Genomic DNA, 14,131 nt, shown 5'->3' with positions numbered 1-14,131 from the left:
TCCCCTTGTAAGTGCTGGAGCGCTGCCTGTATTCCTTCACTTGCCCTCCTCGCTGCTTTGGTAACTCTGTTGGTAACCTTGGTATGTCCCACAGAGGAACTTACGGTCTGCAAATAAAAACATCTTGAAGATCCCAGGCCACAGAGAGGTTAGGCTGGCCTCAACTAGAGCCAGGGCCTTTTCGGCCGTGGCTCCAATCTGGTGGAACGCTCTGTCCCAAGAGACCAGGGCCCTGCGGGACTTGACATCTTTCCGCAGGGCCTGCAAGACAGAGCTGTTCCACCAGGCCTTTGGTCACGGCGCAGCCTGACCCCCCTCCTCTGGCAATCTGCACAGATTTTTGCTTATTGGTTGCCATAAATTTGATTTTTATTAATTTTTATAATGAAATGTTTTTAGAATCGTTGGATTATTTTGATTGTTGTTAGCCGCCCTGAGCCCAGCTTCAGCTGGGGAGGGCGGAATATAAATAAAATTTATTATTATTATTATTATTATTATTATTATTATTATGCAGGTCCATTTGCACTTGAGAGTGGAGGGTACGGTTGGCAGATGCCTCTCTCCTCTCTTCTCTGCTCTCCCTGGTGTTCCTCTTGTGAAAGAACAAAACTGGCAGATGTCTGAAGCAGCAACAAAGGGGGATTTGCTGCACCAGCCCTACTCCGAGTAGAGCCATTGGCATGGATGAACTTTGGCTTGTGAACTTCAGTGGGTCTAGGAACCTATAACCTGCTGGTAGGGACCCTACTTTGCATGCGGTGTGGTCCAGGTTTCAGCCCCCACTCTCTCCAGTTAAAAGTAGCAGTGAGCTGGTGATGCAGATGATGCTTAAATGTCTGATATCGAAGTACAGTGGTACCTTGGGTTACAGACGCTTCAGGTTACGTACGCTTCAGGTTACAGACTCCACTAACCCAGAAATAGTACCTCAGGTTAATAATAATAATAATTTATTATTTGTACCCCGCCCATCTGGCTGGGTCTCCCCAGCCACTCTGGGCGGCTTCCATAAAAACCAAAAATACACTAAAATATCACAGATTAAAAACTTCCCTAAACAGGGCTGCCTTAAGATGTCTTCTGAATGTCAGGTAGTTATTTATTGCTTTGACATCTGATGGGAGGGCATTCCACAGGGCAGGCGCCACGACCGAGAAGGCCCTCTGCCTGGTTCCCTGTAGCTTTGCTTCTCGCAATGAAGGAACCGCCAGAAGGCCCTCGGCGCTGGACCTCAGCGTCCGGGCAGAACGATGGGGGTGGAGACGCTCCTTCAGGTATACTGGGCCGAGGCCATTTAGGGCTTTAAAGGTCAACACCAGCACTTTGAATTGTGCTCGGAAACGTACTGGGAGCCAATGTAGGTCTTTCAAGACCGGTGTTATGTGGTCTCGGCGGCCGCCCCCAGTCACTAGTCTAGCTGCCGCATTCTGGATTAGTTGTAGTTTCCGAGTCACCTTCAAAGGTAGCCCCACGTAGAGCGCATTGCAGTAGTCCAAGCGGGAGATAACCAGCGCATGCACCACTCTGGCGAGACAGTCTGCAGGCAGGTAGGGTCTCAGCCTGCGTACCAGGTGGAGTTGGTAGACAGCTGCCCTGGATACAGAATTGACCTGCGCCTCCATGGACAGCTGTGAGTCCAAAATGACTCCCAGGCTGCGCACCTGGTCCTTCAGGGGCACAGTTACCCTATTCAGGACCAGGGAGTCCTCCACACCAGCCCGCCCCCTGTCCCCCAAAAACAGTACTTCTGTCTTGTCAGGATTCAACCTCAATCCATTAGCCGCCATCCATCCTCCAATCGCCTCCAGGCACTCACACAGGACCTTCACCGCCTTCACTGGTTCTGATTTGAAAGAGAGGTAGAGCTGGGTATCATCTGCATATTGATGGACACCCAGCCCAAACCCCCTGATGATCTCTCCCAGCGGCTTGATATAGATGTTAAAAAGCATGGGGGAGAGGACGGAACCTTGAGGCACCCCACAAGTGAGGGCCCAGGGGTCTGAACACTCATCCCCCACCACCACTTTCTGAACACGGCCCAGGAGGAAGGAGCGAAACCACTGTAGGACAGTGCCCCCAGCTCCCAGCCCCTCTAGACGGTCCAGAAGGATGTTATGGTCGATTGTATCAAAGGCCGCTGAGAGATCCAGCAGAACTAGGAAACAACTCTCACCTTTGTCCCTAGCTCGCCGGAGATCATCAACCAGCGCGAGCTTTGCATCAGGGTGAGAACAGAAATCATGCTCTGGCGGCGCGGCGGCAGCAGGAGGCCCCATTAGCTAAAGTGGTGCTTCAGGTTAAGAAGAGTTTCAGGTTAAGAATGGATCTCTGGAACGAATTAAGTTCTTAACCCGAGGTACCACTGTACTAAGGAAATCAGCCTTGAGTGCTCACTGGAAGGACAGATCCTGAAGCTGAGGCTCCTAGACTTTGGCTGCCTGCATCTGAAGACAGTTCGGAAACTTCTGCTGGTGTAGAATTCAGCGGGGCTCACCGGGGCAAGATGGTTTCAGCATATTATACCTGCCCTGGCCTGACTGCACCGGCCGCTGATTAGTTTCTGGACCCAATTCAAAGTCCTGACCTATAACGCCTTAAGTGGAGCAGGACCGCAATACCTCAAGGGCCGCCTCTTGCCATATGAACACACCCGGATCCTGAGATCATTTTGTGAGGCCCTTCTTTGTGTGCCTCCTCCACGAGAGGTGCAGAGGGCGGCAACATGAGAACAGGGCCTTTCCTGTAGTGGCTCCCCGTCTGCGGAATGCTCTCCCCAGGGCCTTCATTATGCACCTTTAGGCGCCAGGCGAAAACATTCCCCTTCAACCAGGCCTTTGGCCAATTAACAATGCAATGCCCTTTTAAAATGTTCTGTGGAGGCGGGGATTATTGGTTTATCGTCGTTCTTATTTTTACTATGCATTTGGCGGTTTCGATATTGTAATTTTATATTACGAGCGCTGCCCTGAGATCTGCGGATGAAGAGCTGCGTACAAATTGAATAAATAAGAATTTCCTTGCTGGCTCAGGCCATCGAGCCCAACGTCCTCACAGTGACCAACTAGATGCCACCCCCTAGGATGCCAACAAACAGAACTTGAGGTCAGCAGCAGCAGCAATGCTCCCTCTTGGGATTTCCTGCAACTGGCAGTCATATGCGTACATACGAATCATCATGGCTGATAGAGGAAGGAGAGGTCATAGAATCGGAAGGGGTTATCTAGTCAAACCCACTGCAGTGCAGGAATCTTTCACCCAATGTGAGGTTCGAACCCCACAATCTTCAGATTAAGAGTCTTGTGTTGCATGCCAGATAGAGCTTCATCCTCCTTCATGAATTTGTTGTTGGCCATTGTGGGAAACGAGGAGCTTTGGCCCAGAGTGGCTGTTTTCCTTTGTGGTTTCCAGTGGCATTCATTGGATCATAGAGCTGGAAGGGACCCTGAGGATCATATTTCATATTGAAATACAGTGGTACCTCGGGTTAAGTACTTAATTTGTTCCGGAGGTCCGTTCTTAACCTGGAACTGTTCTTAACCTGAAGCACCACTTTAGCTAATGGGGCTCCTGCTGCCGCCGATGGAGCACGATTTCTGTTCTCAACCTGAAGCAAAGTTCTTAACCCGAGGTACTATTTCTGGGTTAGCGGAGTCTGTAACCTGAAGCATCTGTAACCTGAAGCATCTGTAACCTGAGGTACCACTGTACTGCTCCTCAATGAGGCCAAACTTAGATTCACAAAATGCAGTGCAGGAATATGCGGCTGTCCCATACGGGGATCGAACCTGCGACCTTGGTGTTATCAGCACCACGTTCTCACCAACCAGAGGCTTGGAGCGACTGGAATGAGAAAGGGTCCAGGGTGCCATTGGCTCCCGGGGCTGTTTTTCAAGCTGCGGTTGCCTGGGAAACTGTAGCACACCCAAGCTTTAACCCAGGAACCCACGTGTAAGGCTCGTCCCCAGCTTGGTCTGGCAGGTGCAGGGTCTGCGCAGGGCCGGCCCACCCATGAGGCAAAGTGCGGCAAGCGCCTCAGGTGGCAGGTCCATGGGGAAAGCAGATCCCAAAGTGTATCTGTATCCCCTCCTTGTTCCTGATCTTCATTCACCCCTCCTCCCACACCCATTTTCTGGTTTGCCTCGGGTGCCAAAATGCCTTGGGCTGGGTCTGGAGTGAGGTCGTCACCCTATGCCAGCTGTTCTACTACAGAGGCTGGATTTTTGGCCACAAGGGGGTGAGTGTCAAGGGGGCAGTAAACCACTGGAATGCAGATGCACCACCCACTGACCTTTGGGACCTGCAGCTAACGCTTAAAAGCAGGAAAAAGTTCTGGAATTCCATCGTATGCTTTTCGAACTCATATCCTTCCTCCATGAGGGCAAGCGACTTGGTTTCGTTGAAATAGAGGCAGGGGTAAACATGCAGTGCTAGAACGACTCTCCACCACACATGTGTTTGCTTGTGGGTAGCAAGATGAAACTGGTGTGGGGTGAGAGGAAGGGTGTTTTCTTACCCGCCTTGCGTGGATCGGCTTCCAATAGCGCTGCCTCCATTGCCTTGTGATGGTGGGGCATCTCCGTGAATTGGGGAGGTCCCAGGGGTTGTGGGTGCCTTCCCCAAACCTGATTGGCCCCTGCGAGAAGGAGTTTGCTGGAGCGAATGCATGCCCCCCCCCCTTGATCCAACCCACTCTGTTCTTTGTAACATTGTGCATGGCACAGAGCAGAGGGAGACTGGGTATAAGGTAGCGTCTGATGTTCCTGCTTTAATCAGCCTTTCATTCGGAACCATGAGGACTGGAATCTTAGTTCATTTCAGAGAGAAGGATCGGAGTACTGTGTAGAGCGTTCAGAAAGCCACTGCCAATCAGTGTTGACAATGCTGGTCTAGGTGGACAAATGGTTTGACCTCCTAAGCAGTGCTTTTTTTCTAAAAAAAAATGTTTAGGGGTACTCTCAATTTCCTGCTCATATTGCAATACTGTCCCTCAATGAGGCCAAACTTAGATTCACAAAATGTTTAGGGGTATGCATACCCCTGCGTCCCCCCAGAAAAAAGCACTGCTCTTAAGTACTGACGGATAATCGTTCCTATACAGTGGTACCTTGGGTTACATACGCTTCAGGTTACAGACTCCGCTAACCCAGAAATAGTGCTTCAGGTTAAGAACTTTGCTTCAGGATGAGAACAGAAATCATGCTCCGGCGGTGCAGCAGCAGCAGGAGGCCCCATTAGCTAAAGTGAAGTTTCAGGTTAAGTATGGACCTCAGGAACGAATTAAGTATTTAACCCGAGGTACCACTGTATTTTGAATGTGGGCACCTCTGTATCTGCCGCTTCCTGAGTTTGCAGAAAACACAGAAGAATAAAGAGAACGTACGACCTTTTTGTTATAACCATGATACTTGACACTAAACGCTTTCCCCATATGGTCTGTTCTGTGGCATAAAATTGGTGTGTGTGTAAATAAATGTATAATCGTCTTTGCAAATGTATAATAATGCTATAACCACAATACATTTTTAATGGTATTCAGAATAAATACAACCACAGGCAAAGCAGCACGGCAAGAGGAAGGCTGGTTAATAATTCCTTCCTTGAGTTGGGGTTACCTAAGCCAGATCTTGGGGTACGTTTGCTGCCAGCCCCATAAACAGTGCTTTGATTTATTCGCTATCTTTGACTTCAAATGTCTCTCTGTCTGTCTGTCTGCCCTCCCTCTCCGCCCGCAGAACATGGTGATGAGTTTCCGAGTCTCGGACCTCCAGATGTTGCTCGGGTTCGTCGGCCGAAGCAAGAGCGGCTTGAAACACGAACTGGTGACCCGGGCTTTGCAGCTGGTCCAGTTTGACTGCAGCCCGGAACTGTTCAAGAAGATCAAGGAGATTTACGAGACGCGCTACGCCAAGCTCTCCGATGCAGGGCAGATTCCGCAGCAACAACAGCAGCAGCAGCAGGCGCCCCAACACAGACCTCCCCAGGAAACTCTCTCCATCCATTCCTCCTACGACCGCAGCAGCAACACGGCGGCCAGGACTGCTCTCTCCACCGCCAACATTGACTATCCCTCCCTCTATGGGAAGTACTTAAACGGACTGGGGCGGTTACCCGTCAAACCGGCAAAGCCCGAGGTTCAGCTGGTGAAGCTCCCCTTCTACAGCATTTTGGACGAACTCCTGAAGCCCACCGAGCTCGGTGAGTTGGGGGGGGGGCGGGATTAGGATGGCCCTGGATGGCTGGGACGTTGCCTCGTCCCACATCTGCAGGTGGCCGGTTTGCTCATGGCAGCTGGCTGCTTCTTCTGCTTGCGCGCACAGGCCCTAACCCAGGGGTCAGCAAACTTTTTCAGCAGGGGGCCGGTCCACTGTCCCTCAGACCTTGTGGGGGGCTGGACTGTATTTTGAAAAAAAATAAATGAACGAATTCCTATGTTTCACAAATAACCCAGAGATGCATTTTAAGTAAAAGCACACATTCTACTCATGTAAAAACACTAGGCAGGCCCCACAAATAACCCAGAGATGCATTTTAAATAAAAGGGCACATTCTACTCATGTAAAAACATCACGCAGGCCCCACAATAACCCAGAGATGCATTTTTAATAAAAGCACATATTCTACTCGTGTAAAAACACTAGGCAGGCCCCACAAATAACCCAGAGATGCATTTTAAATAAAAGGGCACATTCTACTCATGTAAAAACATCAGGCAGGCCCCACAATAACCCAGAGATGCATTTTTAATAAAAGCACATATTCTACTCATGTAAAAACACCAGGCAGGCCCCACAAATAACCCAGAGGCGCATTTTAAATAAAAGGGCACATTCTACTCATGTAAAAACATCAGGCAGGACCCACAATAACCCAGAGATGCATTTTAAGTAAAAGCACACATTCTACTCATTTAAAAACATTCTGATTCCTGGACCATCCGTGAGCCGGATTTAGAAGGCGGTTAGGCTAGATCCGGCCCCCAGGCCTTAGTTTCCCTACCCATGCCCTAACCCTTACTGTCTGAAACCTTACAGCATTAGAAACTCAGATATATAACCTAGGCTCCAACTGGGTCCTTCAACCAAGGTTACGGTTGCCAAAACGGAATGTCTAGTTGCCGTTTTGGGGCAAGATGGCTCTGAAGTTTTATTTTTCAAGTGATGGACTAGACTGTGATTGATTATCAGTTAAAATATCTGGCTCGTTCAGACTGCAGCCTCGTTGAAGAGCTTTGAGAACTGAAAGAAGAAAAGTCACTTGATCCAGGGACATTCCGCTTATATATTGGCCTATTCCGACCTCTTTTTCTTAATGGTGACATGGACCATTTGTAACGTAGGAATATTCTTCACAACTGTGAGCAGGGCAGTGGGGTGGGGTAAGCGAAAACAAGCGAAAACAATTAACTATAATGTCGTTCCGTGCTCCTGCTCGGGCTGCACAGACAAAGCATTTTGGTTCCTGAAATTCGTTTCAGTTGTACAGATAAAATACAGTGGTGCCTCGCAAGACGAAATTAATCCGTTCCGCAAGTCTCTTCGTCTTGCGTTTTTTTCGTCTTGCGAAGCACGGCTGTTAGCGGCTTAGCGGCTTAGCGCTATTAGCAGCTTAGCGGCTTAGAAAAAGGGGGGGGAGGGAAAGAACTCGCAAGACGTTTCGTCTTGCGAAGCAAGCCCATAGGGAAATTGTTCTTGCGAAGCACCTCAAAAGACGGAAAACTCTTTCGTCTAGCGAGTTTTTCGTCTTGCGAGGCATTCGTCTTGCGGGGCACCACTGTAGAATGGATAGAATTCTACAGGGTGGGGTGTTAGTGTGTGAAAGCAGTCCAGATCCACTCATCCCCAGATAGTGGAGATGTCAGATGCCATCCTGGCACCCAGGTATCTTCACTCTGTTGCAAGCGGTCGAAAGCCAGGTTCAAAATGGCTAATTTCGAACGCTGCTTGGGGAGCTGTAACCAGTCAGTATAGTAAAAATCTTACCTAGATGGACCCAGTGGTTTGGCTCGGTGTTAGGCAGCTTCCTGTGTCCCTAAACACCAGTGGTTAATCATGTTGGTTCTTGAGCACTAATCGCAATACCCTTGGAAGGCAGAAAGACATGATAGACTTTCGTAGAACCATAGAATTGTATGGTTGGAAGGAACCCCAAGAGCATATCAATTACCCGTTTTGCATATCAAAGATAAACTGGTCATGTAGAAAATCTACATGTGGGGCAGAAGCCTAGCATTGAAACCTTAACCCTGATCGGCTATTTTTCTACATGCGAGGAAGCTACTTGCCTGCCCGCCCCCTGTGGAGGTTATTCAAAACTCAAGCTGCGAAATTAAGAAGGGACTGCCTTTTATTTCTGAACCGCCACTTTTCAGGTACGCAACCTTCCCAACGCAGTTTACAATATTTCAGAAATGATACAGGGTCCATTGTCCCCCCACTTCCAGTGCTCAGAGGTGAGTGCCTCTGTGTATATGTACAAAATGGCAACACACACACGAGGGAGGGATCAGCAGGTTTGTGCAAAAACCGTTTTTGCAAAAGTGCAAAAAGTCCGAAGGAGGAGCCCAAGAGCCATTTAATGTAGCTTGTCCTTCATTGGCGGTTTAAATATGAGATTGGGGATTATGAGGATTATATATGAGATTGATTTGGCTCATGTGCTAGGCACACTGTCCCTAAAACCATATTGGGTGGTGCAACATAGTGGTTGCAGGACCTGGCTTTTAATCTGCTGCCCCTGGTTCTTGTTCTTGACATGATTTGAATCGTAGAATCATAGCATCATAGAGTTGGAAGGGACCACAAGGATCATCTAGCCCAACCCTCTGCAACACAGGAATCTTTCGCCCTAAACGGCCTCGGCCCAGTATACCTGAAGGAGCGTCTCCACCCCCATCGTTCTACCCAGACACTGAGGTCCAGCGCCGAGGGCCTTCTGGCGGTTCCCTTACTGCGAGAAGTTACAGGGAACCAGGCAGAGGGCCTTCTCAGTGGTGGCACCCGCCCTGTGGAACACTCTCCCACCAGATGTCAAAGAGAACAACAGCTACCAGACTTTTAGAAGACATCTGAAGGCAGCCCTGTTTAGGGAAGCTTTTAATGTTTGATGCATTACTGTATTTTAATATTTTGTTGGAAGCCGCCCAGAGTGGCTGGGGAAGCCCAGCCAGATGAGCGGGTTATAAATAATAAATTATTATTATTATTATTATATTATTATTATTATTATTATTATTATTATTATTATTATTATTATCCTCCATACAGAAAACACTGGCCTGTGTAAGTGTCTAAGTGTTCCTTATAAGCTAAACCCTGAGCTAAAACAGCTGTTCTCCCAGCACCTGTCCTCCAGTTAAAATATATGGCTTTTAACTCCACATAAAAGTAAAACAGAAATGCTCCTTGCCTGTCTGCTGCAATTACCATTAACTGCTGACTCAACTGACTTTGAACCTATTAAGCATTAAAACAAATGAAAACCAGGGAGGAGCATGGAGCTCAACGGCCTTACTTGTTGCCATCTTCAGCCCATATAGCTTTAATTCTATCAGTGTATAAATTTTTTTAACCAGTTACTTTTCTATGCTTTTAGCTGTTTTTATTCTTGTCTGTAAGCGGCCTTGAGTCCTGTTAGAGAGAAAGGCAGGGAAGAAAGAAAGAAAGAAAGAAATTGCATGCCACCTTTCATTTCAAGGAGAAAAACACCAAGGCGGTTCACAAGCAGGTTAAAAGCCAATGGGAAAATGACAACACCAATTACAGTGGTGCCCCGCAAGACGAATGCCTCGCAAGACGGAAAACTCGCTAGACGAAAGAGTTTTCCGTTTTGGAGGTGCTTTGCAAAACGAATTTCCTATGGGCTTGCTTTGCAAGACGAAAATGTCTTGCAAGTTCTTGCGGGTTTTTCCCCCTCCCCCCCCCTTTTCCTAAGCCGCTAAGCCACTTATCCGCTAACCCGCTAAAGGCCGCTAAACCGCTAATAGCGCTAATCCGCTAAGCCGTCAATGGGCTTGCTTCGCAAGACGAAAAAACCGCTAGACGAAGAGACTCGCGGAACGGATTCTTTTCGTCTTGCGAGGCACCACTGTATTAAATAAAAATTCCCATAAGGTCAGTTGAAACTACAATCAAAGCAGGAGAGTCGAGTCGGGAGGTCAGGAAAATGCTTGTCTAAACAGGGAGCGGTCAAGAGTCACGGGCCAGACGTTCAGCAGGAAGGACATTCCACAACACTGGTGCCACCACTGTAAAAGCCTGACTCCGTGTTACCACAGTAGTCTAGCCTAGTGCCCTGCTGTTGCTGTTGGATTTGACCACTCTCTTGATGTGAGTTGCAGTCCAGAACCACTTGGAGGGCACCAGGTGGAGGAGGCTGAAATGCACCGGTGGTCGGATTCTGCATAAGGCAGTTGATTGGTCTGCAGATAACTTTCTGAATCGCCCCTTACGGCTAAGAGGTTGGATGTCTCAAAAGGCTTCTTAGCTGTTTATTGTTTCTTCCCACCCCTTCTCTTAAGAAATGCTGTTGTAGCGTCAGGCTGAATTGGGTGCCGTCTGGAAGCTACTTGTGGTTTTGTGATATTTACTTGAGCTCAATTAAAGGTATCATGTTCCTCTCCCTGTTCTTAGTTGTCTCCTCTCCCATGCTGAATTAATATGACTGCATTTTTCTGCCTGCGGATTTGTTTTACACGCAGTGGTACCTTGGTTCTTGAACTTAATCCGTTCTGGGAGTCCGTTCGACTCCCAAAACGGTTTGAAAACAAATGTGCGGCTTCTGATTGGCTGCAGGAGCTTCCTGCACTCAATCGGAAGCTGCGCCAGATGTTCGGCTTCCAACAAAAGTTTGGAAACTGGAACACTCACTTCTGGGTTTGCGGCGTTCGGGAGCCGATTCGTTCGGGGGCCAAGCCGTTCAAGCACCAACGTACCCTTGTATTTATATCCCACTTTTCGGGCAGAAGAAACCCGCCCCCCCCCCAACGTGGCTCTCAGCAGTTGCCATTCAGTCGTGTTAACAGAGAGTTATCTCTTGTCGAAGGCAGAGGGCCTGCTGGGTGTTGTAACTGGGGTTTCAAGGGATGATTGGGGGGGGGCATCTCCCAATTCGTTTCCCCCTGTGGTGAAAAATTCATGTGCGTAAAGGTTTGCAGCAAAGTGGCTGAGGCAACGCCAGTGTTTTGATTGCAGGAGAAGCCGAGAGCCCTGCGTGTCCTCTGAGAAATTATTTGTTGCTCTGACTCCAAAAACGTACTGGGCTCTCTGAGACAGGTTCTGCGAGGGATTCCACGTGAACACATGAGAGCCCTGTTGCGTTCATAGAATCATAGAGTTGGAAGAGACCACAAGGGCCATCGAGTCCAACCCCCTGCCAAGCAGGAAACACCATCAGAGCACTCCTGACATATGGTTGTCAAGTCTCTGCTTAAAGACCTCCAAAGAAGGAGACTCCACCACACTCCTTGGCAGCAAATTCCACTGTCAAACAGCTCTTACTGTCAGGAAGTTCTTCCTCATGTTTAGGTGGAATCTTCTTTCTTGTAGTTTGGAACCATTGCTCCGTGTCCGCTTCTCTGGAGCAGCAGAAAACAACCTTTCTCCCTCCTCTATGTGACATCCTTTTATATATTTGAACACGGCTATCATATCACCCCTTAACCTCCTCTTCTCCAGGCTAAACATGCCCAGCTCCCTTAGCCGTTCCTCATAAGGCATCGTTTCCAGGCCTTTGACCATTTTGGTTGCCCTCCTCTGGACACGTTCCAGTCTGTCAGTGTCCTTCTTGAACTGTGGTGCCCAGAACTGGACACAGTACTCCAGGTGAGGTCTGACCAGAGCAGAATACAGTGGCACTATTACTTCCCTTGATCTGAGCTGAGCTGAGCTGAGTGCTTAAATCATATGCACGCCCTCCTGGTGCAGCTGCAGATACGATTTTAGGCTGCTGTTGATAGAACCACAAAACCCCAAGTTATGGGGATTACTGGCTTGTCTTCAGCTAAGTTCCATTCCCCTATCAAATATCTGAAGGGCTGTCACGTAGAGAAAGGCGCAAGCTTGTTTTTCTCCTGCTCTGGAGGGTAGGACTCGAACCCATGGCTTCAAGTTACAGGACAGGAGATACTGTTTGACAGCAGAGTGAACTCCCTCGGAAGGTGGTCACTCTCCTTCCTTGGAGGTTTTCAAGCAGAGGTTGGATGGTCATCTGTCATCGATGTGTTAGTTGTGGCGTGCACCCTTCATTAAATAGAACACTTGCAGGAAGGCTGTTCACCTTCCATAGAAAGCATTGTTGCTTACAATCCCTGCAGCTTACAGTGGTAAAAGGTAAAGGTAAAGGTACCCCTGCCCGTACGGGCCAGTCTTGACAGACTCTGGGGTTGTGCGCCCATCTCACTCAAGAGGCCAGGGGCCAGCGCTGTCCGGAGACACTTCCGGGTCACGTGGCCAGCGTGACATCGCTGCTCTGGCGAGCCAGAGCCGCACACGGAAACGCCGTTTACCTTCCCGCTGGTAAGCGGTCCCTATTTATCTACTTGCACCCGGAGGTGCTTTCGAACTGCTAGGTTGGCAGGCGCTGGGACCGAGCAGCGGGAGCGCACCCCGCCGCAGGGATTCGAACCGCCGACCTTTCGATCGGCAAGCCCTAGGCGCTGAGGCTTTAACCCACAGCGCCACCTGGGCCCAGCTTACAGTGGAAAAGTCCTTAAAACATTTAGATAAATCTTTCTGTATGAATCCCCCCCCCCCCAGTTTTTGAAGTCCTTCTGAAAGGCAGGAGGCGACCCAAAAGCTTGCAAAGAAGCTCATGGTTTCTCTTTCTCCCCACCACCCCCACTGCGCGCCCCCCCCCCAAATGAGGCTGCAGTTCAGGGATTTGGCAAGCCTTGAGCAGATTTTGGTTCTGTTGCATAAGACTGCTTCGGAGAGAGGGCCAGTTTTCTACTCCGTTTGTCTCGCTCCTCGAGGCTTCCTGCTTGCTTGACCTCCTTCTGTGTTCCCTGTGTGCAGTCCCGCAGAACAACGAGAAGCTACAGGAGAGTCCGTGTGTCTTTGCCCTGACGCCGAGGCAAGTGGAGCTCATCAGAAATTCCAGGTATTCTGCTGGGTTCCGCACCTCCCCTTCCGGTTTCCCCTTTGACCGAAGACTTCCTGTTTCCCTGCTGGGGTTTTTACCTGGGTTAAGCCTTTCTCCAGGTCTCGCGAGCTGGCGTCTGGAGCCGGTGGGCAGGCAACACCCTGCAGCTGACCCTCGGACATTGTCCTGAGAGTGCGACCCCTTTGCTATGCATGTATCTTGTGGCATTTGAGTGCGTTTGAGTTAATTGTACCACATTCAAGTGACCAACCCTCCAGCAGAGCTTTTGGCCTCTAGTCTGCAAATTGGGAATGAACAATGTCATAGAACAGAATCTAAGCTGACAAACCAGAATTCCTCTGTGTGTGTGTGTGTCCCCGTGTCCCCACTGAAAAATCCTGGGGTTGGTCTTGGGTTTATTACTCTTGCAATAAATGTTTCCCTTCTCTGTGAACACAGATGCTTAACCTGGAGGGGATGTTTGTCTTGTTTTCATTTGGCAGGGAGCTGCAACCAGGTGTGAGATCGGTCCAGGTAGTCCTCAGGTAAGTCTGAACACTGCGGCTGCTAATTAAAGCCCCTGAGATGGGGGCAGTGGGTGGGGGTGGGGAGGATTATTACAAAAGCCAGGCAGTGGCGTCATCAGAAGAGATCCTTGGTTGACAAACTTGCAAGCGGCTTCCCTGCGTAGCGGTTCCCTGGGCCCCAGTCTCCATCTCCTAACACAAAGCTCCTGCTGATTCACAAGGTCACAGCTTGCCTGTACATCTGCTTGTTTTCCATGGCCACTCCTGATCATGAGGAAGAACCTTGAGCTTTTGAAGGTGACGGCTAGGTTTCCAAGGGACCGGGGCATCTTCCGCACAGTGCATTTAAGTCACATGGCTTTCCCCCCAAAGAATCCTACAAGCCGCAGTTTGTCAAGGTTTCTTGGAGGTGTAGCTGTGTGGTGGGCAAACTACAGTTCACGGGGTTATTTTTTGCAGTGTACGCAGCCTGGGGCACAGGCCTATGATACATTTGCAGAGGCTAATTCAGTGTTTCCAAA

The 14,131-nt window shown here is 49.3% G+C and overlaps 1 protein-coding gene across 2 annotated transcripts in view; it reads left to right on the top strand.

Annotated features, from left to right (window-relative positions):
- PIAS4 (protein inhibitor of activated STAT 4) overlaps positions 1 to 14,131 on the top strand; it is a 40,020-nt gene that overhangs the window by 7,429 nt on the left and 18,460 nt on the right. For both annotated transcript variants that reach the window (XM_079960729.1, XM_079960730.1), the window contains exons 2-4: positions 5,739 to 6,201; positions 13,017 to 13,101; positions 13,587 to 13,628. In XM_079960729.1, coding sequence (XP_079816855.1) covers positions 5,739 to 6,201; positions 13,017 to 13,101; positions 13,587 to 13,628 — 590 coding nt within the window. The remainder of the gene's footprint in view (positions 1 to 5,738; positions 6,202 to 13,016; positions 13,102 to 13,586; positions 13,629 to 14,131) is intronic.

This window comes from Podarcis cretensis, assembly GCF_951804945.1.
Source record: "Podarcis cretensis genome assembly, chromosome: 18".
In the NCBI taxonomy this organism is placed as follows: domain Eukaryota; kingdom Metazoa; phylum Chordata; class Lepidosauria; order Squamata; family Lacertidae; genus Podarcis; species Podarcis cretensis.
Note: the sequence above shows the minus strand (reverse complement) of the source record. Positions and strands in the feature narration are given on the sequence as shown.